The following is a 26514-nucleotide window of genomic DNA, read 5'->3' as shown; positions in this document are numbered from 1 at the left end:
TTCCAATGTAGTTTCAGTTGACCTTTATTCTCGGCAAAGTAGATAAGAGTGTCTGAATAACAATTTTTTACTGGACGTGCATCAAAATTTATCAACTGTGTATATGGACAAGCTAAAAAGTGAATGGTATACAGCAAGAGAATCAAAACTGCTGCTTACAAGTTATGCTAGAAAGTAGAGAAATAAGTAAAAGTGTTACTATTGACTGTTGATTTCATCAGTATTGGTATCTTCTGATGTATTGCAACCGACTGCAGCAGGATTTGCAGAATCTGGAGGAGGATCAGAAACTTGCTGACTCTTCCGAGCCTGCAATCCTGTAAGCCGGGCAAGGTCGATCCATTGCTGCGGAAGAAGAGTACAGAAGTGCTAATCATTAGCAAACAGAAAAATTACATATTAATAATGAGATGATTGGTGGATGAATGGTTGGTAAAACAACAGGCCATGATGGAGGACAAGTTTGTAAGAAAATAATGTGCGAGACCCAGGGTAGGAGCATGTGAGGCATTAATTGGCTAAGGGCGGAATTAGGTAAGTAAAATAGCATTGAGAAGTTCTCGGGTCCCTCTCATCCCCTTTCTGGTTCATTCTCCCCCTTCCCTGTTCTTCTCGGTCTCTCTCCCTCTTTCTCTTTTTGAGTTTATTATGTTGCTACAGTTTAGTCCCTTAATAGTGCTTGTATTTGACTATTTGTTCAGTTCATTAATGGAAGATTTGCTTGGATTAATAGGGTACATTACCCTGGTGTAAGCCTTGGAAACAGCCTCTGGCAGAAATGCAAGGTAAGGCTGCGTACGATACACCCTTGTGGTGGGACCCTTCCCCGGACACCGCGCATAGCAGCAGCTTTAGTGCACCGAGCTGTACCCTGGTTTGAATCTAATTGGTTTTTCTTGGTGACATTACTGTTCATTGCATCTGTACTTCAGAGCTATGGGGATAGGAAACTTCTCCTGAAAGAAAAGCAATATCTCCTACTATGTTTCTAAGAGAATTAAGGCTAATTGGGAAACGGATGGGACAAAATATAAAAGAACGGAGGACACAGCAAAATAGGATAGGAAGTCTAAATAAAAGGTTTTAACTGGAGAATGGTAAAGAGGCGGGCACATTTTCCATTGAGCTTTGAACTGTGCACGAGCTAGCCCTTGGGTCAGAATGAATAAATGAAAGGCACTACCCTGAGGAGACCCTCACGAAGACTAATCTTTTAGATTCCATCACAAACCTGCATGACTGATTACTAGGATACTCATGAAAGTAGTTTATGGTCGGTTAGTTGTAAAAAAGAAAAGGAAAAAAAAAAGATTTAACTTCAAAAGCATTTTAGACCCTATCTAACCTGGGTTCCCCAATAGGAGTTGAGCGTTCGAACAACAAAAGATAGCACATTTACAAGAAATGTTTGGTCAGAAAATTGATCTGCAAGCCGGTGCTCTACCAATCCTGCAATAACCTGCATTTCAAGAATATTATCATTTTCGATTGAACCTCAAACACCTTAATAGAAAGTTAAGGAAATCATTGTAAGATAGGTGTTTCTGAAGTAAATGCTACTACAATATTTGAGCGAACGCTCGTGTCAAACATATTCCAATAGTAAAGATGAAGGATCCAACAACATACCTAGTAAAATCCCACAAGTGAGGTCCGGGGAGGGTAAAGTGTACGCACAACTTACTACTACCTCAGGAAGGTTAAGAGGATGTTTCCGAAAGACCCTCGGCTCAAATCTAGCAAATCCAGGTACAAAAAGAGGACAGCAGGGATGAAAATAAAGCAACGAACAAGGTGTAATGACCCACTAGGTCATTTCCTCGATTTACGCGTATTTTCAGCATTTTAAGCCTTCCCACAACGGCTACAAGTCCTTTGTGACTTGTCGGAACTGTCGGTTCGGTTATCGGATAGTTCGTTCGGATTTTAGGCTCATTTTCCTGTTTTGGAGCTTTTCGATGTTAAGAAATTGGTCTCGGACCAAAACTCGTAAATGACCTCGGATGAGGATTCCGACAACGCCATCAGCTCCGGAATGTTGATTTTAGGCTAGTTGAGTGGATTCTATGAAAATGGAACTACAGGTGTGGGCTCCACATTTAATTGAAACAATCTCGAATGAAAGTTCCGATGGTTCCATTGAGTCCGGAATATCGAATTTGATATGGTAGCATAGTTTGTTTGTGCACGGAGTTTCGAACGAATCACGAGCACCCGGTTGGAGTCCATTTTGGACTTAGAAAATCTGATGCATCAGGTTGCTGGTGCAATCGCTTAAGCGATCAATATCCGCTTTAGCGGCCTAGGCACTGCTTTAGCGGCACCTAGGGATTTTAAAATCCCTTTCACTCGAATTTCCCATTCATTTTCTCACCATTTTGGGAGCTTGAAGAGAGGAAAAAGTGGGGAATAATCCATTGAAGCTAAGGGAAGTTAGCCTAACACTCCTTGGTCGTTTTTCATATTTTTACCGTCAATTTCGAATTTATTTCATTTCAAATTCTTAGAAATTAGGTCTTTAAATTCCTAGACCTTCGGAGGTGATTTGGGCCCCAATTTATGCACCATTTCTGCTCAACTTTTGAGCACACATTCCTTGTCCTTCTAGGGATCTTGTGACGAATTTAATTTGGTATTCCATTCGCGGGTCCCGCGGACCCGTTCTTGACCCAAATTCCAACGTGACCTTTTATATAACAATATGGGTTTCGTTTTACTCAAATTACGTGTAAATTACTCTTTTGATAGCGTGGCGGCGTTTCAAGATTGTGGAGTAAAGACAGACGATTTGTGGACGACTCAAGACTTGCGGTTCGGCATCTAGGTAGGCTTCGGTTTACTCTTCTTCATGAGATAGTGCATGATATATATTGCATGTTATGTAAGGATGATATGATATGATTATAGGTAGGATACCATAACTTAGCCTATTTTATGAGTTTAGGGATAGAAGGGTGAACCAACCCTTAAGATGAAATGCGTGTTATAGTGATAAAAGCCTATCACCCTAGATTATAAGCATGTTAACCACAGATGATGCTAAGTATCCTTTAGTATATGGTTAACTACTTGACTTAGTGGACTATCATAGTTTCCCGGATTATAGTACTATTGTTATATTGGTTATATACGGTTAGGCCGCTTATGATTGTATTGTGTGGATACTGGTGATGGCATGCATAGACTTTGGCACCTTCATGTGCACTTAGTGGTACGATTTCGGCTAAATCATGATTTTACTACTGCTTTCTAAAAAGGGATTTATTCCCACTTTTCACTCTTAAAATGGGTTCTTTATAAAAAGGGAATCATACCACCTTATTTAATAATTTACGAGTTTTTGAAACTAAAAATGATGTTTTGAAAATTAGATCGAGATTGATTTCGGTTCATGGTTTATCCACTCTTTTACCACTACCATTTACTTCGATTGTGAGAGATTCCGACCCTTTCTACTCTATTACGGTGATTTAGTCCCGAAGTTAATATCAAGCAATGGATTTACAAGCTTACACTTTTAGCCACGATTCGAGTCGGTGCATTTATTATATATACATCTCTCTGGTACTTGACGGAGCAGACTGTGATAATGATTGGAAATCCTGAATCCGGACCAGGTCAGTATATATGGGTAAACCTGAATCCCCTAGGGGCCCCTTCGTCCTTATGTCGTCGTGCTAGAGAAGAGAGGTCGTCCTAGGTCATGCCTTTACGAGCCATCGAGCTGGACAAGGTGTATACACTGGGTACGTTATGGCACATGGATCAATTATGGTATTATGGATTTACTTTGCATTCATTCATGCATATGCATCGCCTATCACGAGTATGTTGTTTGGTGTTTATATCTATCAGCCTTATGAGGGGTTGCATAGGCATAGGCTATGATTGTTGTTTGTTGAGTATTGATTGAACCTTCCAAATTTATGGGGCCCCGATTAGGTATTATTTGTCTGGACTAGCCGATTACTTTATTGTTGTTATTATAGTTAGTTTGTGACAGGCTGATTATGGAGTGATACTGAGGTTGGAGGTACGATTCTGAGTTCTTTCCTTTTATGGTTATTTATATTATGGGCAGTGCACTCATGGTTAAGACATTATGACTATAGACCTAGATTATGCTAGTGTCAGCTTTCCTATTTGGTTAGGATTTCCTGGAGCGGTTAGGTTGTTAACCTTGAGTTAACCTAGTATGCCTCTCTCTCTCTATATATATATAGAGAGAGAGAAAGCTCTATGGTATATTATCATATATCTCTCTACTCCCTTGCCTATTCATATTGTATATGTATTTCTTTGCCTTATATACTACTATATATCCTTCTTCATCCTTTATTTGTAAATTGGCCAGTGATATACGGTATAGTACTTTAGTTCCCGAGTACAGCTAGAATAGATAGTTTATCCTTATTGCCTCCTAGCTTTATTATGTTAGCTCTTTGGCTAATGGCTTGTAGTTATATTCCTGCTTTGCATGTTATCTATGTTTGCATTATCTTTGGAGCTCAGTCGGCAGTTGTCTACTGAGTACCACGTGTTTGGCATCCATACTACACTTCTGCAGCATACAAATCATAGTATGTGTTCTCGCCGTTGTTGTGTGCATCATGTAGAGCAGCTATGGATCGAAGATTTGGGGTGAGCTCTTGTTGTTCAGAGTACTGCTATTCTCCCTCTTATAGATTAGGCTGGCCTCTATGTTGTATTTAGATATGGATTGTACCTATATATTTATTCGGTATTTAACTCGTACTCTTGTTGTATTAGAAGCTCTTCACCAAGGTTTTGGGACTGCCTTATATGTAAGTCTTATCATATTTATTTCGATATTTTCTTTCATTTATCTTGATAGTCTGTTACTAGCAGTCCGGACTACGGGCTTACCTACGGATGGGTTATAGTAGGTGTCATCATGACCTGAGAAATTGGGTCGTGACACAAGGAAACAATGCAAAACTGATCAGAAAAACAATAAGCAATAACAAAATAGTGTGATAATAGAAACACAATAAACAAGAACAATGAAAGATATGTACGGCTAAACCTTAAGCTACCATACTATGATTCGTGCACGACAACTCTCCTACCTAACTAACTTTCTACTCTAATACGGGTCCTCCATATCCCCCTATCTAAAGTTATGTCTTAGGTAACCTGAGTATATGCATGCCCTGTCTAATCACCTCTTCCTAATACTTTTTCGGCCTACCTCTACCCCTCTCCGTACCTACTATATATCCAACCTCTCGCACCTCCTCGCTAGGGCATCTGATTCAAACCATCTCAATCTCGCTTTCTTTCTATTGTCCACCACGGAGGCCACTCCCACCTATCTCGAATAACTTCATTCCTGATTTTATCACACCTAGTATGTCCACACATCATCTCAACATCCTTATTTATGCGACATGCATCTTCTAAACATAGGAGTTTCTGACTGTTCAACACTTTGCCTATACAACAAGTCGGTCTAACCACCATTTTATAAAACTTATGTTTAAGTATTGGTGGTATCTTCTTATCACACGAGACTCCGGGGACAAGCCTCCACTTCATCCACGCCGCACAAATATGATGAGTGACATCACCATCAATGACCCCATTACCCTGGATAATAGCTCTTGAAGAGAGCCTATGTGTCCAGCTGCACTTCCACACCTTCCTCATGCAACCCCTCACTGAATTTGCACTCCAAATACTCCACGTTGGTCCTACTCAACTTAAACCCTTTAACTTTCAGAGTTTGTCTCCACACCTTCAATCTATCATTCACTCCTTTGCGTGTCTCATCAGTCAGTACTATGTCAACTGCAAATAACATACTAAGGCACTTCATCTTGGATGCACCGTATCAATACATCCATCACCACAACAAAGAGGAATGGACTAAGAGTTGATCCCTGGTGCAACCCCATTTCCATAGGGAAATGCTCTGTGTCGCCTCCTACCATTCTAACCTGCGTTTTAGCTCCATCATACATGTCCTTTATCGCACTAATGTAAGCCTCTGGTACACCTCTAGCCTCCAGGCAACTCCAAAGGACTTCCCTCGGAACTTTGTCGTAGGCCTTCTCAATGTCAATGAACCACCGTATGTAAGTCCCGCTTCTTTTCACGCCATTTCTCCATTGGTCTCCTCACCAGATGAATGGCTTCTGGCTTCTGTAGTAGATTGCCCCGACATGAATCCAAATTGGTTCCATAGTAAAGATGAAGGGACCGAATTCAATTAACAATCATAATTACACAAGCTCCATGAAGAACCAGAACAAGTTCAATGTTAATTGATGTTGGCCTTTTTCTCAAACTTGAAAGGGATATAAACCATGGATTAAAGGTCAATTTTCTTACAAAATGACAGCAAAATTCAGTCTCCAATTTGCCATTATTGTGGCAGGAACATCATGCAGAAAATTCCTTAAAACTTGCAGGAGCTTAAGATAAAAGCCCAGTCCCCAATAAAACCAACAGCTACATTACCCAAAGTAACAACACAACAACACACCCAGTATATTCCCACAAAGTGGGGTCTGGGGAGGGTAGTTGTACGCAGTCCATACCACTACTTCAGAGGTGAGATAGAGGGGTTGTTTCCGATAGACCCCTGGCTCAAAACAAAAACAGTTTATATAGAAATGGTAAAGGAACATTACCCAAAGTGTTGTTTAAAAATACTGGCACAGTACATGTTTAACCAAGATATCCAATGAAAATAGATGATCATAATCTTGGATTTGAAACCAATGGTACGAAAGATTAAACTGTCAAGTATATGTGGATGTTACCTGATAACGCAGATTTGCAGATGTACCAAGAAATGATGAATACACAAGTGCCGTTTTCAATATTGGAGACCGTTTGTTCTTTTGGACGGTAATAAAGGTTGGGTTTAATGCTTTGCGCACTGCATACAAGATATTTGATGAAGCCACTGCCCCGATGCTAGAAATAAATCCTACACCGGCCAATTTAAGGCCACCAACAAGCACAGAGGCAACTCTGTGACTCACATTCCAGTCCTTCCCAACAAGACTTTTCTGAAAAGCATTATCTGGGATGGAACCCAGGAGATCTTTCAATGCTCCGATGCTCTCAGGCGCATCAACATTATCAGCAACTGACAAGAAAGAAATTGTTGGAGCAGGAAGCCACACTGTGAAAAAATCCACAACTACGCCCCTGACAGTGTCAGTAATAACATAATCAAGCTCTTCAAAAAAATTCTCTTTACGCTTCTCATACTGCGCCAACAGAGTAGTTGTTATTGATATAGATTCTTCAATAGCTAATCGATGTAGAAATTTAGGATCAGCCAACAATCTTTCTCTAAAACCCTGCATTAAAACAAGCTTCTTTTCAGCTACAAACAACTTAGCATTTTCTTTAAACACATGTACAAGCGTAAAACAAAAAAAACAAAGTAGAAAAAATCAATGTTCTTTTTATTTATTTTTTTTCTTTCTTTATTCCTTCTCTTTTCTCCTTTTGCTGGTGAAAGGGTATCTTAAGAAGAGATGTCTATAACAGCACACCTGAAAACGGTCTGTTAACTCTGAAATGAAAGGATATTGCTCTAGATCAAAAAAGTTCTGCAGCACTTCTGGGGATACCACACCAAGATCTAGTCCATTTTGAAGGTCCTAAAAAAGGTAAGATGTTAGTGTAATAAAATCAAGTTCCTCAAGAGTACAACTCAATGTAATATGCACAATTACTAGTATGTAATCGTCCCCCAACAGCTGCGCAGTATCATATACTCTCAAATTGCAACCAGTGTATTTTAGTTGAAATTTGAAGCCAAAGATAGTAATAACTTCAAACTTTCTGCTACGACGTGTCAATTGACCCTAACATATGGGACACTAGGAAAAGAGGAAGATGAGTGTTGTAACTGCAGGATCCATTACCTACAATCTCACTGAAACCCATTAAAAAAGAGTTATAGCTCTTGGCTTAATGGAAAAGAACTATAGAGAGGGATGTGTGGTAAGGGCATGCCACGTGTTTGAATCCTGACTAATGACCCAAGTCTGGTATTTAAGAGGAGTAAAGTGGAAGAGAGGATTATTTTGATTATAATAAGAGGGAAATTTGATACAAATGAAAAACTTATGTGTGTGAAGAATTATGTTTTTTTTTACACAACAAATCCACAAGTTCCTTGTGTCGCTTGGTTCTATTTTATCTCAAATACTCTCTAAAAATATGAAATGAGATATTTTACAGATGGGAAGACAAGACCTGTGTCATTCTTAGTGATGAAAAAATTAAAAGGGCAAAGCCCATTTTCGCTGATGCTTTTGGGACCCAAAAGAATGTTAAACAGACATCATTATCCAAGCTCAATCTTGATTGTAGTGTAAGAAAATGACAAGGTGCGGCACTTTATTGGTCTGATAACAGCAATCAGCATACAGGACGGTGGTTATCCGATAATGAGTTATGCAACTTGTAAGCCTTTAATTCTGAAATTTAATGCATTTGTAGAAAGAGATCTTTCAATGATCACGTCAAATTTTATGCATACATAGCTCAGGAAGTCGTGTCAACAAAATGGGATAAAAAATTTATGATGAGTAACTCAAGAAAAGCCTTTTCCACCAAAAAACCTGTGCAATATATTTTACCATTGAGGTGAAACTCTAAGTTATTCGGACTCTTCACTTTCGGTGCCGCACCTTTGTCAAAACGACATGGGTGTGGGTTTGGGATTTGTACCCAATGTGACCAACCTTTATTGGGTACTTTGACCAAAATTGACAGGAAAGTTCGGACAGATTTAAGAAATTTTATGAAAAAACAAAGCTAAAGTGAAATTGAAGAAAATGGAATACCAATATATGGAAATTTCTATGTTATTGCTTTTTCCTTTTATCTTACTTCATTATTTTCTTCTTGAACAATATTTTCTCCTCAAGTTTTCCGCATAATATCTCATAATTTATGTTTTATAATTTCAATTTTTTTTTTGCCGAATTCCTGCACCCGTATCCATCCCTAGATCCATATCCCTGAATCTTTAAATTGAGACCGTGAAGAATCAGACCTCTAGATCCGTACCCGTATCGGACACCCACACCCAACACCGAGCAACTTAGGGTGAAAAGCATGACAGATGTTTGCTAAAGAAAAAATCAAAAGAAAATACCTTACTAATACACATGCAGAGACATCAAATTCAATTCACTACAGCAGACAGAACAAATGAAATTGCATCTGAGGACCTTCAACACGCTATTCAGGGGTCAAGGTTGCGGGAAATGGTATAAAGGCCATCATACAGGACTCTGATTATACAAGGAGTCGGTCTTGTAATATTAAAGTTATTCCTTTTGGAAAGATGGTTTTAAAAATGAAGATGTGAGAACCCAATGGCTTGGTTAATGAAGTGGTGCAAACCTTGGAGACCAGGGTTCAAATCCCAAATCCTAGTAGAAACACAAAACTCTAGGATATTTTTTCGTATCTGCCTAGTCATGATAGTTAGATTCACCCAGTACCGGTGTTGGTGGGAAATACGAGGTACCTGGTTGAAAATGTGAGGCTGGCCCAGGCACACCCGCCATTCAAAAAAATAGTAGATGTGATGCACATGAGAGGAAATAGATAGTGCTTCAGTAGAAACATTATGATTCTATATACAAGGGTAACGACTCAATCAGAAAACTTCTCCACAGTACTAAAAGCTCCTTTTGCAAATGGAATTCATTTTGATGAGTAAGAAATATCTAAATGCATATGGGACCAGAGGCAAGCCAAGCTAGATTAGATCTTATGGAATTTGACAAAACAGACAAGGAGAGCGCATAGGACACAGCCTGTGTGAGAAATATTGGAGAAAAATATGATTGAATTGTTGTAACTACATTATTACATTGAGGCCCTATTTATAGACACTACATTCTAATCCTTTCTTAACAGGACACTACATTACAATCCTTTTCCTAGTAGAATTCTATATGTTATTCCTATTCCTACTCACATTCTAACACTCCCCTCAAGCTGGTGCATAGAAGGCGTATGTACCAAGCTTGTTATGGATGTAATTAATACGAGGATTGGTGAGGATTTTGGTGAAGATATCTGCAGAAAACTTACAAGGATTGCTCTGGATGTCTAGGAGACACCTCAATTGAAAGGAACAAACTGAAAAAGTGATTTGAAAAGTAGTAAACATCGTCGAAAAGTTGATCAGACGCAGGAAAATTGCTGGAAGCTAGTATAGAATATATGGGTCATCTCGAAATCAAGAAATGAGTAGATCTTGAACAGGAAAGTAACCAAAAAAACAAGCCGGAACATGTTCACGCATAGGATATTTAGATTTGACACTTGAAAAGTGGTCAAAATATGTGAAAAATTATATGAGTAAGTCAGAATGATGGCACGACCCTACTGGAAAAAGAGAAATCATATGGGTAGGGTTGGAATGATGACACGACCCTACAATAAAAGAGAAATTATATGGATAGGGTCGGAATGATGACATAACCTAACTGGAAAAAAATTATATGAGTAGGATCAGAATGATGGCACGACACTATTGAAAAAGAGAAATTATATGGGTAGGATCGGAATAACGACACGACTCTACAAAATTAGATCTGAGGAGTCACCAAAAAGACACGAAACTACACAAATAAGATCTGAGGAGTCATCGATAAGATGCACGATGCTATGCAACTCAGATTTGAAAAGTAGTCCGAAGAGATGTACAGTACTAGCAAATTAAATATAAGTAGTCCGGAGAGATGCACGGTGTCACGCAAATCAGATATGAGAAAGTAGTCACCGGAAAGATGCACGGTGTTACGCAAATCAAATATGAGAAAATAGTTGCCGAAAAGAAGCATGTTGGCCCAAATTGTGCTAACATGATCATTGGCCAGACGGGTGGCATATATGTGTAATAGCCACCCGACGGCAATGAAGACTCTTTGATTCTTTACCAAGATCGTAGAGGCTTTGATACTATGTCAAAAATATTGAAAAAAATATGATTGAATTGTTGTAAGTACATTATTACATTGGGGCCCTATTTATAGACACTAACTACATTCCAATCATTTTCCTAATAGGACACTACATTACAATCCTTTTCCTAGTAGGATTCTATACGCTATTCCTGTTCCTACTCACATTCTAACAGCAAGAATGAGCTGATGAAGAACTTTCAATTCATTAACCCATCATAATCATAAACATGAACCTCATACACAGAATAAAGCACTTTTTAAGATTATAGGGTATGCTTCATATACTGAATATACCACACAAAGTCATCACCGGATATGAGAAGAAAATGTTATGTTGAACCAAATCAAGATAAGGTAGAACTATCATTCCCATCTCTGTTAATTAACTAAGAGCGTGACTCTACAGCCAGATGATTTCATGTCCTTCATTAGATAAGTCTCTTCAAAAAGCAACAATAACAATAACATACCCAGTGTATTTCCACAAAGTGGGGTCTAGAGAGGGTAAAGTGTACGCAGTCCATACCACTACCTCAGATGAAGTAAAAAAGATTGTTTCCGATAGACTCCCAGCTCGTGACAAATAACAAGATAACAAGCATAAAAACAACAACAAAGTGTGTACCACACCACAAGATAATAAAAGAAACAAGAGACCCACAAAATAATACTATGAACTATATATTTGAAATCCCAAACATCAAAAAACACCACAAATAAGAAACTACAAGACACATGCATAATATTATGACTAAAGGCATATCGACAAACAAAACACTCCTCCTTACTCGTAAGGACACACTCTGACCCACTAACTCTCTACCCTAATTTGTGTCCTCTACACCTTCCTATGAAGGGTCATTTCCTCTGTAAGTTGTAACTGCTCTATGTCATGCCTAATTATTTCCCTATAATATTTCTTTCCAATATTTCTTTGGCCTACCTCTACCCCATCTGAAATCATCCATACCGATCCTCTCACACCTCCGTACTAGGGCATCCGCACCGCCTCATCACATGCCCAAACCATCTCAACCTTAGTTCTCGCATCTTGTCTTCCACCGAAGTCACTCCCACCTTCTCTCGGATAATCTCATTTCTAACTTTATCTCTCCTAGTAAGTCCACACATCCATCTCAACATCCTCATTTTCGTCACCTTCAACTTTTGGATGTGGGAGTTCTTAACTGACCAACAATCCACTCCATACAACATAGCCGGTCAGACTGCCACTCTATAGAACTTATACATTTAAGCTTAGGAGGCACCTTCTTATAACACAAGTCTCCCAAAGTGAGCCTCCATTTCAACCTCCCTACACCGATATGATGCATGACATCCTCGTTTATGTCTCCATTTTCCTGAATCATAGACCCAAGATACTTGAAACTCTCTCTTTCGAATGACCTGAGGATCCAACTTCACTACCACGTCAACCTCATGCTTCAAATCAGTGAACTTACACTCCAAATACTCCGTTTTGATCTTGCTCAACCTAAACCCTTTAGACTTTAGGGTCTGTCTCCAAACCTCCAACTTATCATTAACTCATCCCCAGGTCTAGTTAATAAGCACTACATCATCAGCAAATAACATACACCAAGGCACCTCCCCTTAGATATGCCGTGTCAATACATCCATTACCAAAGGGAATAAAAATGGGCTAAGAGTTGATCCCTAGTACAACCTGGTCAAATTAAGAAAGTTCTTTGAATCTCCTCCTACCGTCCTCACATGCGTCCTCGCTCCATAGTACATGTCCTAGATCGACCTAGTGTACGCCACAGGCACACCTCGAACCTCCAAGCACCTCCACAAGACCTCCCTGAGACTTTGTTGTAAGCCTTCTCAAGATCAATGAACACCATGTGCAAGTTCTTCTTTCCTTTACCTATACTACTACACTAGTCTCCTTACAAGATGAATGGCTTTGGTAGTCAGCGACCTGACATGAAACCAAATTGATTTTCAAAAATAGTTATGACCCTCCTTAGCCTCAACTCTACCACTTTTTGTCAAACTTTCATGGTATAACTCAAAAACTTGATACCCTTATAATAGTTGTAACTCTGAATGTGAAGGAATCATCGTACTCCATTTCTAAGCTTCCGACATCTTCTTCGTCCTAAAAATGATGTTAACAACCTTGTCAGCCACTCCATACCAGCCCCGCCAGTGCTTTTCAAAAATCCATCGAAACCTTGTCTGGCCAGTCACCCTACCCCTATGCATCATATGAATAGCATCCTTGACCTCCCCAACCTTAATACGCCTACAATAACCATAATTGTGACACCTCTCTAAGTGCTCCAAGTCACCTAGCACTAAACCTTCGTCCCCCTTGTCGTTCAAAAGTCTGAAAATAAGATTGCCACCTCCTCCTAATGAGGGTATTATCCACCAACACTTTGCTATCCTCACCCTTGATGCCCTTTACTTGGTCAAGGTCACGGGCCCTCCGCTCCGTAGACTTGGACAGCCTATACAACTTATCTCCCCATTTTTCTCCATTAAAGATACATACAAGCTCTCAAAAGTTATTGTCTTAGCCGCAGTAACCGCTAACTTAGCCTCATTCCTAGCTAACTTATACTTCTCCCTATTTGTCCGTTTCTCTTCGTCATCATTGCTCTCCACCAACTTCGCATAAGCGGCCTTCTAAGTCTCCACCTTCCTCGTAACTTCTTCGTTCTACCATACAAGCTCTCAAAAGTTATTGTCTTAGCCGCAGCAACCGCTAACTTAGCCTCATTCCTAGCTAACTTATACTTCTCCCTATTTGTCCGTTTCTCTTCGTCATCATTGCTCTCCACCAACTTCGCATAAGCGGCCTTCTAAGTCTCCACCTTCCTCGTAACTTCTTCGTTCTACCACCAGTCCCCCTGGTGCTTGCTTAATCGACCTATCGAGACACCCAACACCTCTCTAGTTGTTCCCCTGAGACAACTGACAGTGTCTCCCCACATACTAGCCACATCCCCTCTATTCTTCCAAGCCCCCTTAGTCGTCAACATCTTCCCTATCTTCAAAGCACTAGCCAAAGTTAAGCTACCCCACTTAATCCTAAGTCGATCCTCTCCAGACCTCTTCTTTCTGCTCTTTTTGATTTCAAAGTCCATTAGGGGTGTGCAAAAATCGAACCGACCTATAAACGAACCGATAAAAATGTTATTGGTTTATTGTTATTGGATTATTGGATCAACAGTTTTTAATGGTTTTATAAAAAAAATTATTGGGCTATTGGTTCGATTCGATTTTTTCTTATTGGATTATTGGTTAAACCGATAACCCAATCAATATATATATATATATATATATTATATATATATATATATATATATTTCTCTTTAATTTCAACAAATTAACAAACTTATTATTTCAATAATACAAACTCTTAATTTCTCCTAACAACATTTAGTCAAAACTTGACGATTCTAGTAAATTAAAACAAATCATGTAGGATTTTTGGCTGTGATAAAGAAATGGACATTGGGCCTAACTCAACCTCAAAAGCTAGCTCATAAAAGGAGGATTGCCCAAGACCATATAAGGAGACCAAGGACTCTTTAACCCGTCGATGATGGACTCCAACACCCCCCACACGCCCAGGGCTGGACATCTGGAGCGTGGACAATATAAGATGGGGGGCCCAATATCGGAAACAATGAACTGGGTGGGCCTGACTCTGATACCATGTGAAGAATGGATCTTGGGCCTAACTCAACCTCAAAAGCTAGCTCATGAGGGAAGAATTGCCCAAGACCATATAAGGAGACTAAGAACCCTTTAACCCGCCGATGTGGGACTCCAACAGGTTGCAACTAAGATTCAATTTTTTTTTCATGTTAGTTACTACTATATCTATTTTATGAGTATTTTTTTATCGGTTAAACCAAAAACCGAACCATTAAGAACTACAAACCAATAAAAAATATTTTATTGGTTTGATTATTGATTTAGTATATTTAAAAATCGAAAATCGATAAACCGAACCGATAATATATAAAATCGAACCGAACCGACCGATGCACACCCCTAAAGTTCATCACCCGAAGCTTATGTTGGGTCAAAATATTCTCGCTAGGTATGACCTTATAGTCTTTACATAGCACTCTACCTTGCCCACCGAACTACGAAAGGTAATAAGATGCTTTTCCTTCAAAAGCTCAAATTCGCTACCACCAATCAAAAGGCCCTAGCAAAATCCAAAAGTGAGGCTCTTCCGCCATTCCTTTCCCAGAAACCGAACACTCCATGCAGATCATCATAACCTTTCGAAAATAACCTGCTATGCCCAAATCACCTCTTACGAAAAGCTTCTCTTGCTCGGAACGCCTCTCACCTCCTCATCCAAAAATCTGCCAAAAGCTCTTTTGCTCCTCTTTAACCAAGTCTGCTTGCGAAGAACAACAACAACATACCCAGTATATTCCCACCAAGTGGGGTCTGGGGAGGGTAAGTGTACGCAGTACATACCACTACCTCAAATGTGAGATAGAGAGGCTGTTTCCGATAGACCCCCAGCTCAAAATAAAACATTCTAAGATAAGGAATAGTAATAGTAGGAATAATAAAACAAGATACCATAGAAATTAGCATACTCAATAATACCATACACAAGATACTCCAAGTAACACACCAAAAGATACATTACCCTAAACTCAGACTAACCTTCTACCCTAATCCGCCTCCTCCACAACTTCCTATCTAGGATCATGTCCTCGGTAAGCTAGAGCTACTTCATGTCATGTCTAATAACCTCCCTCCAATATTTCTTCGGACTACCTCTACCTCGCTTGAAACCATCCCTAGCCAACCTCTCACACCTCCGCACTGAGGCATTTGTGGTTCTCCTCATCGCATAACCGAACCATGTCAAACTCGCTTCCCTCATCTTGGCTTCCACCGAAGCCACTCCCAGTTTATCTCAAATAACCTCATTTCTAATCTTATCTTTCCTAGTACACCCATACATCCACCTAAGCATTCTCATTTCCGTCACCTTCATCTTCTGGATGTGGGCCTTCTTAACAGGCCAACACTCCACCCCATATAACAAAGTCATTCTAACGACTCCACCCCATATAACAAAGTCATTCTAACGACCACTCTGTAGAACTTGCCTTTAAGTTTGGGCGACACCTTTTTGTCACAAGATTCTAGAGGCGAGCCTCCATTTCATCCACCCTACCCCAATCCGATGAGTGACATCTTCATCAATCCCTTCCTCCGAATCATAGACCCCAGATACTTGAGACACCTCGCTGAACTTACACTTCAAATATTCCGTCTTGGACTTACTCAACCTAAACCCTTTAGACTCAAGAGTTTGCCTTCAAACCTCCAATTTAGCATTAACTCCACTACGTGTCTCATCAATCAAGACTACATCATCCACAAAAAGCAAACAATAAGGCACCTCACCTTGAATGTGCCGTGTCAAAACATCCATCACCAAGGCAAAAAAAAATGGACTAAGCGTCGAACCTTGATGTAACCCCATCAAAATAGGAAATTGCTCTGGGTCCCCTCCCCAAGACCTAAACCGAGTCTTGGCTTCGTCGCACATATCCTTAATCGCCCTAACATACACTATAGGTACACCTCTAGCTTCCAAACACCTCCACGGAACCTCCCTGGGAACTCTATCATAGGCTTTCTCTAAGTCGATAAACACCATGTGCAAATCCTTGTTCCTATCCCTATACTGCTCTACCAGTCTCCTGACGAGATGGATGGCTTAGTATTCGAGCGCCCTGGCATAAATTCAAACTGATTTTCAAAAATAGTAACAATCCTCCGGAACCTCAACTGTACCACCCTCTCCTAAACCTACATAGTATGACAACTTGATACCCCTACAATTGTTGCAATCTTGAATGTCGCCCTTATTCTTATACAATGAAATCATCGTACTCCACCTCCAAGCTTCCGGCATCCTCGCCGTCTTGAAAATTATGTTAAACAACCGAGTCAACCACCTCCGCACTGAGGCATTTGTGGTTCTCCTCATCGCATAACCGAACCATGTCAAACTCGCTTCCCTCATCTTGGCTTCCACCGAAGCCACTCCCAGCTTATCTCAAATAACCTCATTTCTAATCTTATCTTTCCTAGTACACCCATACATCCACCTAAGCATTCTCATTTCCGTCACCTTCATCTTCTGGATGTGGGCCTTCTTAACAGGCCAACACTCCACCCCATATAACAAAGTCATTCTAACGACTCCACCCCATATAACAAAGTCATTCTAACGACCACTCTGTAGAACTTGCCTTTAAGTTTGGGCGACACCTTTTTGTCACACAAGATTCTAGAGGCGAGCCTCCATTTCATCCACCCTACCCCAATCCGATGAGTGACATCTTCATCAATCCCTTCCTCCGAATCATAGACCCCAGATACTTGAGACACCTCGCTAAACTTACACTTCAAATATTCCGTCTTGGACTTACTCAACCTAAACCCTTTAGACTCAAGAGTTTGCCTTCAAACCTCCAATTTAGCATTAACTCCACTACGTGTCTCATCAATCAAGACTACATCATCCACAAAAAGCAAACAATAAGGCACCTCACCTTGAATGTGCCGTGTCAAAACATCCATCACCAAGGCAAAAAAAAATGGACTAAGCGTCGAACCTTGATGTAACCCCATCAAAATAGGAAATTGCTCTGGGTCCCCTCCCCAAGACCTAAACCGAGTCTTGGCTTCGTCGCACATATCCTTAATCGCCCTAACATACACTATAGGTACACCTCTAGCTTCCAAACACCTCCACGGACCTCCACGGAACCTCCCTGGGAACTCTATCATAGGCTTTCTCTAAGTCGATAAACACCATGTGCAAATCCTTGTTCCTATCCCTATACTGCTCTACCAGTCTCCTGACGAGATGGATGGCTTAGTATTCGAGCGCCCTGGCATAAATTCAAACTGATTTTCAAAAATAGTAACAATCCTCCGGAACCTCAACTGTACCACCCTCTCCTAAACCTACATAGTATGACAACTTGATACCCCTACAATTGTTGCAATCTTGAATGTCGCCCTTATTCTTATACAATGAAATCATCGTACTCTACCTCCAAGCTTCCGGCATCCTCGCCATCTTGAAAATTATGTTAAACAACCGAGTCAACCACTTCATACCTGCCCTTTCTGTGCACTTCCAAAAATCCACCGGAATCTCATTTGGCCCCGTCGCTTTACCCCTACGCATACTACGAATAGCCCCCTTAACCTCTTCAACCTTAATGCACCTACAATAACCATAATCTCGAAATGCTCCAAATCCCCATTTGTTCAGGAGCTTATGAAAATAAGACTGTCACCGCTATCTCTTTCTAATACGACCATCCTTCACCAGAACTTTGTTGTCCACATCCTTAATACACTTCACCTGATCCAATTCCCGAGCCCTCCTCTCCCTAACCTTGGCGAGCCTGTACAACTTTTTATCCCTGCCTTTACTATCCAACGATGTGTATAAACTCTCGAAAGCAGCATCCTTACCCCTCGTGACCGCTAACTTTGCCTCTCGCCTAACAACCTTATACTCCTCCCTATTCTTCCGTTTATCTTCTTCATCCTTACTCTCAACCAACTTTGCATACGCTCTCTTCTTAGCCTCCAACTTCCCCTTTACCTCTTCATTCCACCACCAGTCCCCTTGGTGCTTACCCAAGCATCCTTTCGAGACCCCCAACACCTCTCTAGCTCTCTCTGATGCAATTGGCAGTCTCATCCCATATACTATCAACATCCCCTCCACTCCCCCAAGCCTCCCTATTCATCAACTTATCGCCTATATCTAATGCACTGGCCAAAGTCAGACTGCCCTATCTAATCTTCAGCTGATCCTCCACCCCTCTCATCCTCCGCTCCCTCTTGATCTTCAAGTCCATCACCAAAAGCCTATGTTGGGTCGAAAGACTCACCCGATAAGAACTTACAATCCTTACAAATACCTCTATCTTCTTTCCTGAGGAGCAAAAAGTCAATGTGAGTCTTGGACACCAAACTACAGAAAGTAGCCAAGTGAACCTCCTTCTTGGGAAAGTTCGAATTGACTACCACCAATCCAAATGCCCGAGCAAAATCCAGAAGTATCAATCCTTAAACATTCCTTACACTGAATCCATAGCCTCCATGCACATCCTCGTAACCTCTCGAAGAAGACCCTATGTGCCCGTTGAAATCGCCTTCTATGAAAAGCTTCTCATCACTGGGTACGCCCCTGACCATCTCGCCCAAATCCTCCCAAAATCTCTTCTTCTCTTCATCATCCAAGCCTACATGCGGTGCATAGCATAGGCACTAATAATGTTCCACGTAAACCTCCAATGACCAACTTAATCGACATCAATTTATTGTTGACTCACTTAACCTCCACCACGTGTCCCCTAAGCTCTTTATCTGCTAAGATACCGACCCCATTTTTATGCCTCACACTACCATAGTACCACAACTCTAAGTTGCTCAGACTTTCCAAATATGTTGCCGTACCTATTTTGGGAGGATTCGACACACAACCATAGACATTTTTTAAGAGTCCGAGCAACATAACCACAACTTATACCTGTCCACATTCTTCACCTTAGAACCTACCCATTTGGTCTCCTGGACGCAAGCTATACTAATCCTCCTCTTCCTAAGAATCTTCACGAATTCTATGGACTTACCTTAAAGAGTTCATGGGTTCCAAGACCAACTCTCAACCTATAGCTCCCCTATCCTACTTAACCCCACTAACCTTCACCCCCAAACCCGAACTCGACTCTAACCCAGACCTCAACCTCCCCTCGGACTCCGGCCCTAACCCCAACCCCGACCAGTGACATGACCCTAATCTATCATCGACCACCAAAGCCAATACTCAAAAAGATAAGAAAATTAGAACATGCACAAACCTATAACAATTAGAAAGACAATAATATGAACACAAGCTAACAACAAAAACAGGGGACAGACAGCGCAGTGGCAAAATAAAATAAACAACTAGTAAAAAAAAGGCAGAACCATCCCAAGCAAAGTAAAAAGAATCAGGAAACAAGAAAATAGGGAAATAGAAAATGGAGATTAAAAGTTAAAAGTCATCGGGATACACAAAATCAAGGGATCTTTCTTGCTTGCTTTATTGGATTATGGCAAAAGTTGGTGCAGAAATTGGTCGTCAGAGGTTTATCGGAAGGTTGTCGGATAAAACTGGTCAAGTAGTGCATGGAAATCGCCAAGCTTGAGGGAACGGGAACTTGGTTTTCTGAATCCGTCGGAGGGACCGTCGGTTCAACCCAATCTGAACTTTTAGGGATAGATCTACTTCTTTTCAATTTTCGTCGGAGACCGTTGTGGTTCGCTCACTTGCCATCACTAGAGTTAGAACAGGGCGGTGGAAGCGCAAACTCTCGGGCTAATGAAGGTCATCTGGCCGAGAATGACCGAGGCAGAGAGAGAAAGCGCAAAAGAGAGACTGGAAAGATTGAAATAGCAGCTGTAAGGTTTATCGGAAGGTTGTCGGATAAAACTGGTCAAGTAGTGCATGGAAATCGCTAAGCTTGAGGGAACGGGAACGGCAACTTAGTTTTCTGAATCCGTCGGAGGGACCATCGATTCAGCCCAATCTTAACTTTTACGGATAGATCTACTTCTTTTCAATTTCCATCGGAGACCGCTGTGGTTCGCTCACTTGCCGTCACCAAAGTTAGAACAGGGCGGTGGAAGCGTAAACTCCCGGGCAAATGGAGGTATTCTAGCCAAGAACGACCGAGACAGAGAGACAAAGTGAGAAAGAGAAACTGGAAAGGTTGAAATAGCAGCTTACCTGTCACCGGGGATACTAAGCCGTCGGCGTCGACGGACAAAACGTGGTCAAGTCAAAGAGACGTAGAGAGGTGAAAAACCCATAATACACCGTGAGGAATTCCTACCAACAAACTTCTTGTACTCAAAGTGATTTTTTTAAGTGTTGTCATTTGTCTAATTGTTTATCTCATTCACAAATCTCCAGTAGAAGTATTCTCTACAAATGTTGTATGGAAGTCTTGGACCAAGACTTCTGTAATATTTATAATAGATTTGGTTAATTTGTATATTTTTCCTCCGACTGAAAAGTATTGTATTTTATTAGGTTTGGTCAATTCTCATCCGACAAGCTTGTAGGTAAAGAAGCAAGCTTTTTATTTTCATCATTTCTTAAACTCTCTATAACACACAAGGTGGTAGTGAAGATGGATTCCCAAGTTGTTTATAAGAGGGATAGTTTTAAGTATGGGTCTATGATTCAGAGAAATGAAGAGATTGACGAGGATCTCTCACCGTATTGGGGCAGGATGGATGAAATGGAGGCTCGCCTCGGGAGTTTTGTATGATAAGAAGGTGTCTTCCAAGTTTAAACGCAAATTCTCTAGAGTGGCAATCCGTTCGGCCATGTTGTATAGAGCGAAGTGTTGGCCGGTCAAGAACTACCATATCCAAAAGTTAAAGGTGGCGGATGAGGATGTTGCATTGGATGTATGGACTTACTAGGAGAGATAGGGTTAGAAATGAGACTATTCGGGAGAAGGTTGGAGTGGCTTTAGTGGAGGACAAGATGCTGGAAGTGAGGTTGAGATGGTTTGGGCATGTGATGAGGAGGGGCACTGATGCCCCAGTTCGTAGGTGTGGGAGGTTGGCTTTGGATGGTTTCAGGGGGTAGAGGTAGGCCGAAGAAATACTAGAGGGAGGTGATTAGACGTGACATAGAGCAGTTACAGCTTACTGAGGACATGACCCTAGATAGGAAGGTATAGAGAACGCGAATTAGGTTAGAGAGCTAGTGCATGTTGGTGAGTAGCAAACAGTAGTTAGGAGTGCTTTGGTGTAGCCTGGCTATTAGTCTTAGGGTTGTGTACATAGGTTGGAGCTTCTAGTTAAGAGGGTTTGGGTGAGGTGTATGCCTTTGGTTTGTAAGTGTATAGTATTACTTTGTGGTGTCTTATTTCTGTTATTCTATCTTGTTTCATGTTGTATTACAACTTTGTTTATGGTCTTTTGGTCCTGAGCCGAGGGTCTATTGGAAACAACCTCTCTACTTCTTAGGAGGTAGTGGTATGGACTATGTACATTTCACCCTCCCCAGACCCCACTATGTCGGAATATACTGGGTTTTTTTTTGCTTTTTTTTTGCTGTTGTCTATAACACACAAGCTACTATGGAAATCGAATTTTGAAGAACTCAGGCAGCAGGAGGCACTTGTAGATCTTGCAACACAAAACTGATGTTTTAGCTTTGAACCATCTAATAACTTCAAGTTCCACACCATTTAAAGCCCGACAATTATCAGGAGACTATCTGTTTTAATGATTCAATGTACATGTAAGACAAAGTAGGGGTTTAGAAGCTGAGTTAGTTATAACCTTTCACTTTGAAGCATAAATAACAAACCTGAGGTAAGGCATCTCGTCTCCTGCCAGCTGCATTCATCACACGGGCAATTTCTGCACGATCAAAACAATTTCTACTACAAGGTCTAGCTGCAGAGTACCACAGGAAATCAGCAACAGGAACTTCTCCCTCCCTCCTTAACCATTGTCTTTCAGGGTCAAGTAGAATTACAATTTGATTTTTCTTTTGTATCTTCCTTGAAATTCTAGCAGGCACCCCAGTCCCTCTTGATCCATACATGACATGAGTAGCACCTGTGACAACTACAAGCAGTCCAGCCGCCCCATCATCCGTCACTGCTTTTAAAACTACCTGGGACATGTTGTACTCCTCAACAACCCTTGCTTGTGCAGAGAGATATGAGCTTGGTCCAAAAGTAGTAGGCTGGTTCAGCATATTTATATCAATCAATGATCTGCGTGATATGGACGTAAAGCCTGAGATGAAACCTGAACCAGCTGGAGGAGCATATTTCTTATGATCAGCTTTTGAAAGCCCCCGAATACCTTCTGCTTGAACTGTTCGCAAGACCTAATACCCAAAAACCAGAAAAATCATCGTTTTCATCCTTAACTTATGAAGCTAGAAAAACTTGATCAATGCATAGCACTATAAGACAGTGAAAAGAATTGGAATTTATAGAACAAAGAGATCTTCCGTGATAATAAAAGGAGTAAATCTTTTTTCTGCTGAATATCTTGCAAGCATAGTGCATAAGAATGAGCATAGGTAATATTGTTTGCTGCTATTTTCTCTGGACTCATAAATATTTCTACATGCCCGTCAACTAACAGATGAAGACAGATAATAAGTACCTCTAGAGGCAAACCACATGCGACAAGGCGAACCCCGTTGTCGCGACAATAAGTCAATAAGGGCTCATACTCCTGCCAACATTGAGTTGGCCAATGTGCTACATAATATTTCAAACTCTCTCCATCAATCCTGCAATATCAAGTGCATAATATCACATATATGTCTCATTCAAAAATTCCAATGCAACTAGCTTTCTCTTTCATTAGATGTAACAAATCATAATAACAAACTTTTTGATAAAAAGATCATACACTTCTCTAAACAAGATTTATTCCGCGACTTCACATATGAAAGGTCGACAATAACGACATACCCAGTGAAATCCCACAAAGTTGGGTTTGGGAGAGTAGAGTATACGCAAACCTTACCACTACCTTGTGCAGGTAGAGAGGTTGTTTCTAAAAGACCCTCGGCACAAGTGGAGCAAATCCAGGTACAAAAAAGAAGAAAATAGTGAAGAAAACATAGAAACTAATTAAGAGAAGCAGTGCAAAGTCTACAAGAAAGGAACAACAACAACAAAATAATGTAATAAACGAAACACAACAAACAGGTATGATATATATCAAAAGCAAGAGCTACAAGAACATAGTTAGTACAACGACAAACACCACAAGCCTAAACCCTTGAAAAGCAAGACAACATTCCACTACCTACTAACCTTCCACCCTAATATGCAACCTCCACGCCCTCTTATCTAAGGTCATGTCCTTAGTAATCTGAAGTTGCGCCATGTCATGTCTAATTACCTCTCCCCAATCCCTTTTCGGCTTACCTCTACCGTTCCTCGTGCCTACTATATACAACCTCTCGCACATCCTCACTCAGTCATTTGCGTATCTCCTCTTCGTATGTCCAAACTATCTCAATCTCGCTTCCCTCACATGTCCACCACGGAGACCACTCCCACCTTATCTCGAATATCCTCATTTCTAATTGTATCGCTCCTAGTATGTCCACACATCCATCTCAACATCCTCATTTCCACAACATGCATCTTCTGAACATTGGAGTTCTTGACTAGCTAGCACTTCGCCCCTCACAACAACGTCAATTTAACTATCACTTTATAGAACTTACCTTTAAGTTTCGGTGGTACCTTTTTATCAAACAAGACTCCGGAGGCAAGCCTCCACTTCATCCACGCCGCACCAATATAATGTGCGATAGTATATGTCCCCACTTTCCTTGGTACAACCCCATCCTTGTCCCTCTGGCCAAATATCTCTATATCTTTTGGTTATCTAGCATTATGCTAATCTTGGCTTACTTCCATCATTGCAAATCTGAAGGACTGGATCAAAGATCATATTCATTCCTTTTCAAGTGTTTATGACCAGTTTCATATCTAGTTCACTCACTGGCATTGTCGATTACCTCTGTGCTTTTGGAGCTACCAAACATCATCTCTCTAGATCAGCTTTCCTTGTTTTAACTCTACTAGTTTTCTCCGTGGATTTAGGAAAGTGGAATTGGGCTACATATTACATTCAAGTTGTTGTGGTGTCAACAATTGGAGTGGGCATTGTCGATATTGGAGCAGGCAATGACATGCCAACGACAAATTCAACGGATGAGAACATAATTGTCCCTTTGATTGCTTTTTGGATGGCTGGAACATGCTCTTTATTGATTCCTTGGTAACAACACTTCTCCCTTTCCATGAGGAAACACTATCAGCTACTATAGTATTTTCAACTACTTTAAGAATCTGTTACATGGTGAATTTGCACAATGCATTTGTGGTACAACATTCTTTAAGGATTTGGATCAAACAAATGCTCTGGATTGGAAAACAAAATGGATCTTATGTGGTTGCATCTTAGTTATGGAATTGTTATCACACTACTCTTTAATGGAATTAACGCAAAGAAGTATATTTCACTTTACGAGAGTGATACTCTTTTATATTTGCCATTGTGCTACTTGAACCTTGAGGTCAAGATTCTCATTGAGGAGGGGAGTATTGTTATGAACAGGGATGGCCCGGAATCTGGCCAAGTTGTTGGGCCCGAGGCTAAACCACGAAGAGGTCCAATAATTAGACAGCCCGAAAATATTGAGGAGGGGAGTATTGTTATGAAAACGGATAGTCCACAATCTGGCCAAGTTGTTGGGCTTGAGGCTTCGTGGTTTGATAATTAGACAGCCCAACAATAGATTTGCTTGGGATCCAGGTTTAGTAGAGATAACAGGGTGGTTGTTGCGGTTTTGGGAATTACACTTATTGTGAAAGAAAATGTTTGTTACTCTCAAGTCTCGTCTTCTTCTTGGGTCTAAGCTTCTCATCCCCATTCATATCTCTATCTTTAGTCACTCTTTATTTTAGTATCTTTCGATGTACTTTGGTAATTTAGGTGTTGCCTTTGTAATTTTTCCACAGTGATTATATAATATTGAGTATTTGTGTTAAGAATTCGGGTTCGTTACATCACACTAGGATAACCAAATTATGGATATACTCCAAGAGAATTCTAACCTTTTAGCCAAGTATTGATTGAGTTGTTCTTGTACATTAGATGGAAATGCTTCCAGAGCCAACGAAATCGACCGGTCTGCTTCAGCGCATCTCTTCCTCAAATTCTTCACAATTTCCAGCTCTAATTCTTTGTCATCTCGAGTTGGAACTTGCTCGGCTTCGCCTAAATACACAACCCGAGCATTCATGAGCTTCTCCCATACCTTCTTCTTATCCTTCCCCAAAGCCAAAGGCTCTCCAATTACTGTCGCATCATAAATCCTTGAATTTATCACTTCCTCCGCCTTAACCACAGGATCAGTCGGTGGAGATTCCACTGTATTCGACAGAGGTTGCGGCGTACTCTCAGGCGGTTTTTCGTCCGCTCTGGCAATTGCTGAACGGAGAGAACAAACTCCGATGGTAAGAAGAGGCATGAGTAGTACATTACGCCTTGTAGCCGAGGAGTTTTGCTTCAGAATTACCTCGTCGGAGTTATCGGCGGGAGTCTCAGAACAACAGACTGAAAAGCTGACGTGGCTATGCTCGTGCACTAAGGAGCAGGGGATATTGAGTTTTCTTCTGAATAAATACTTCGGCCGGAGTAGAGTTGCCTGTGGAAGATGTAGGAGCAGTGATCTAAAAGAGCAAGAGTGGGCCTTCATTTTCCAGTTGAAGGCTTTAAGAAATCAGCGGAGGCAATCATACATGGTCAGCGCCCTGCAATCCCACCAAATCCAACCAATCCTTTCGGGGAAGAAACTTTTCTGCACCTCATGCTTTTTCAATTTTCTTTCTTCTTATTTATTATTAGGCACAAAAGGCTCGTGCTG

The 26514-nt window shown here is 40.8% G+C and overlaps 1 protein-coding gene across 2 annotated transcripts; it reads right to left on the bottom strand.

The window, feature by feature from the left end:
• LOC107845882 (protein RETICULATA-RELATED 5, chloroplastic) lies at window positions 1–26514 on the bottom strand. Of its 2 annotated transcripts, XM_016690378.2 has the most exons (7): window positions 25703–26514; window positions 23223–23352; window positions 22408–22938; window positions 7536–7643; window positions 6789–7337; window positions 1346–1459; window positions 1–345 (listed from the first exon to the last, which is right to left on the bottom strand). In XM_016690378.2, the coding sequence occupies exons 1-7, from the start codon at window positions 26344–26346 to the stop codon at window positions 199–201; spliced, it is 2223 nt and encodes a 740-aa protein (XP_016545864.1). In that variant the 5' UTR covers window positions 26347–26514; the 3' UTR covers window positions 1–198. The 2 variants fall into 2 exon arrangements, with proteins under 2 accessions (XP_016545864.1, XP_047254152.1); XM_047398196.1 differs by lacking the exon at window positions 7536–7643 and having other exon boundaries at window positions 25703–26476.

The sequence above is a fragment of the Capsicum annuum genome, chromosome 10 (genome assembly GCF_002878395.1).
Source record: "Capsicum annuum cultivar UCD-10X-F1 chromosome 10, UCD10Xv1.1, whole genome shotgun sequence".
NCBI lineage: Eukaryota > Viridiplantae > Streptophyta > Magnoliopsida > Solanales > Solanaceae > Capsicum > Capsicum annuum.
Note: the sequence above shows the minus strand (reverse complement) of the source record. Positions and strands in the feature narration are given on the sequence as shown.